The following is a 965-nucleotide window of genomic DNA, read 5'->3' on the forward strand; positions in this document are numbered from 1 at the left end:
TCCCTCCAACATGACTGGGATCTCTTGGGCTCTGTCTCCCTATCTCCCCTTTCAGAAGCCCTCTCATCTCCTCCTAAGTGTCTTAGGCTTGACACAAACTCCCTTGGTTTGATTGTGGTATGCCACCTATGAGGAGCAGCTAAAGAGGGAAGAGTAAGAGGAAAAGAAGAGGGAGAAGGAAACAAAGACAGTAGAAGCAGAAGTGTGGGTGAGAGCTAGGAAGAGGGAGGGAAGGACAATAGGCACTGATGCTCACAGCCCCTCCCTCCCACAGCTGAGGGCTCTGCCCTCTCAGAGAGGCCATGTCTGAAGGGGAGAGCAAGGACAGCTCAGGCAGCGAGTGCCCAGTGTGCTACGAGAAGTTTCGGGATCTGGAGGGTGCCAGCCGGACACTGAGCTGTGGTCATGTGTTCTGCCACGACTGCCTTGTCAAGTACCTGCTCTCCACTCGAGTGGATGGGCAGGTCCAGAGGACCATCGTCTGCCCCATCTGCCGCTACGTCACCTTCCTCAGCAAGAAAAGCTCCCGCTGGCCCTCCATGCTGGACAAGAGCTCCCAGACCTTGGCTGTGCCCGTAGGCCTGCCTTCTGTGCTACCACCAGACACTCTTGGCCACACAAACCCCCTGGCCATCTCCCAGCCTGTCTGGAGGCCATTTCCAAGCCAAGTGAGGCCACCAGGAAGCCCAAGTCAGAGCACTCAGCTCCCCTTGGACCTGCTGCCCAGCCTACCCCGGGATCCCCAAATTTTCATCATCAGTCGCCACGGGATGCCCCTGGGGGAGCAGGACAGTGTCCTGCCACGACGCAGCCTAGCAGAGCTCTCAGAGGCCTCTCCCGCCCCCAGCTCAACGCGGTCATTCTGCTGTCGGTCACGAGCCCTACTACTCATCACATTCATTGCCATAGTGGCAGTGGTGGCTGCCATCTTGCCCTGGGTCCTGCTGGTGAGGAAGCAGGCATGA

General features: G+C 58.1%; 1 protein-coding gene across 1 annotated transcript; it reads left to right on the forward strand.

Moving 5' to 3' along the window:
• Positions 1-302: 302 nt before the first annotated feature.
• On the forward strand, positions 303-965 carry RNF222 (ring finger protein 222). Its single transcript, XM_007952230.1, has one exon. It carries the CDS (start codon positions 303-305, stop codon positions 963-965), a length of 663 nt encoding a protein of 220 aa, XP_007950421.1.

This window comes from Orycteropus afer, unplaced genomic scaffold (assembly GCF_000298275.1).
Source record: "Orycteropus afer afer isolate SDZICR_OR568_19922 unplaced genomic scaffold, OryAfe1.0 scaffold00330, whole genome shotgun sequence".
Classification (NCBI taxonomy): Eukaryota; Metazoa; Chordata; class Mammalia; order Tubulidentata; family Orycteropodidae; genus Orycteropus; species Orycteropus afer.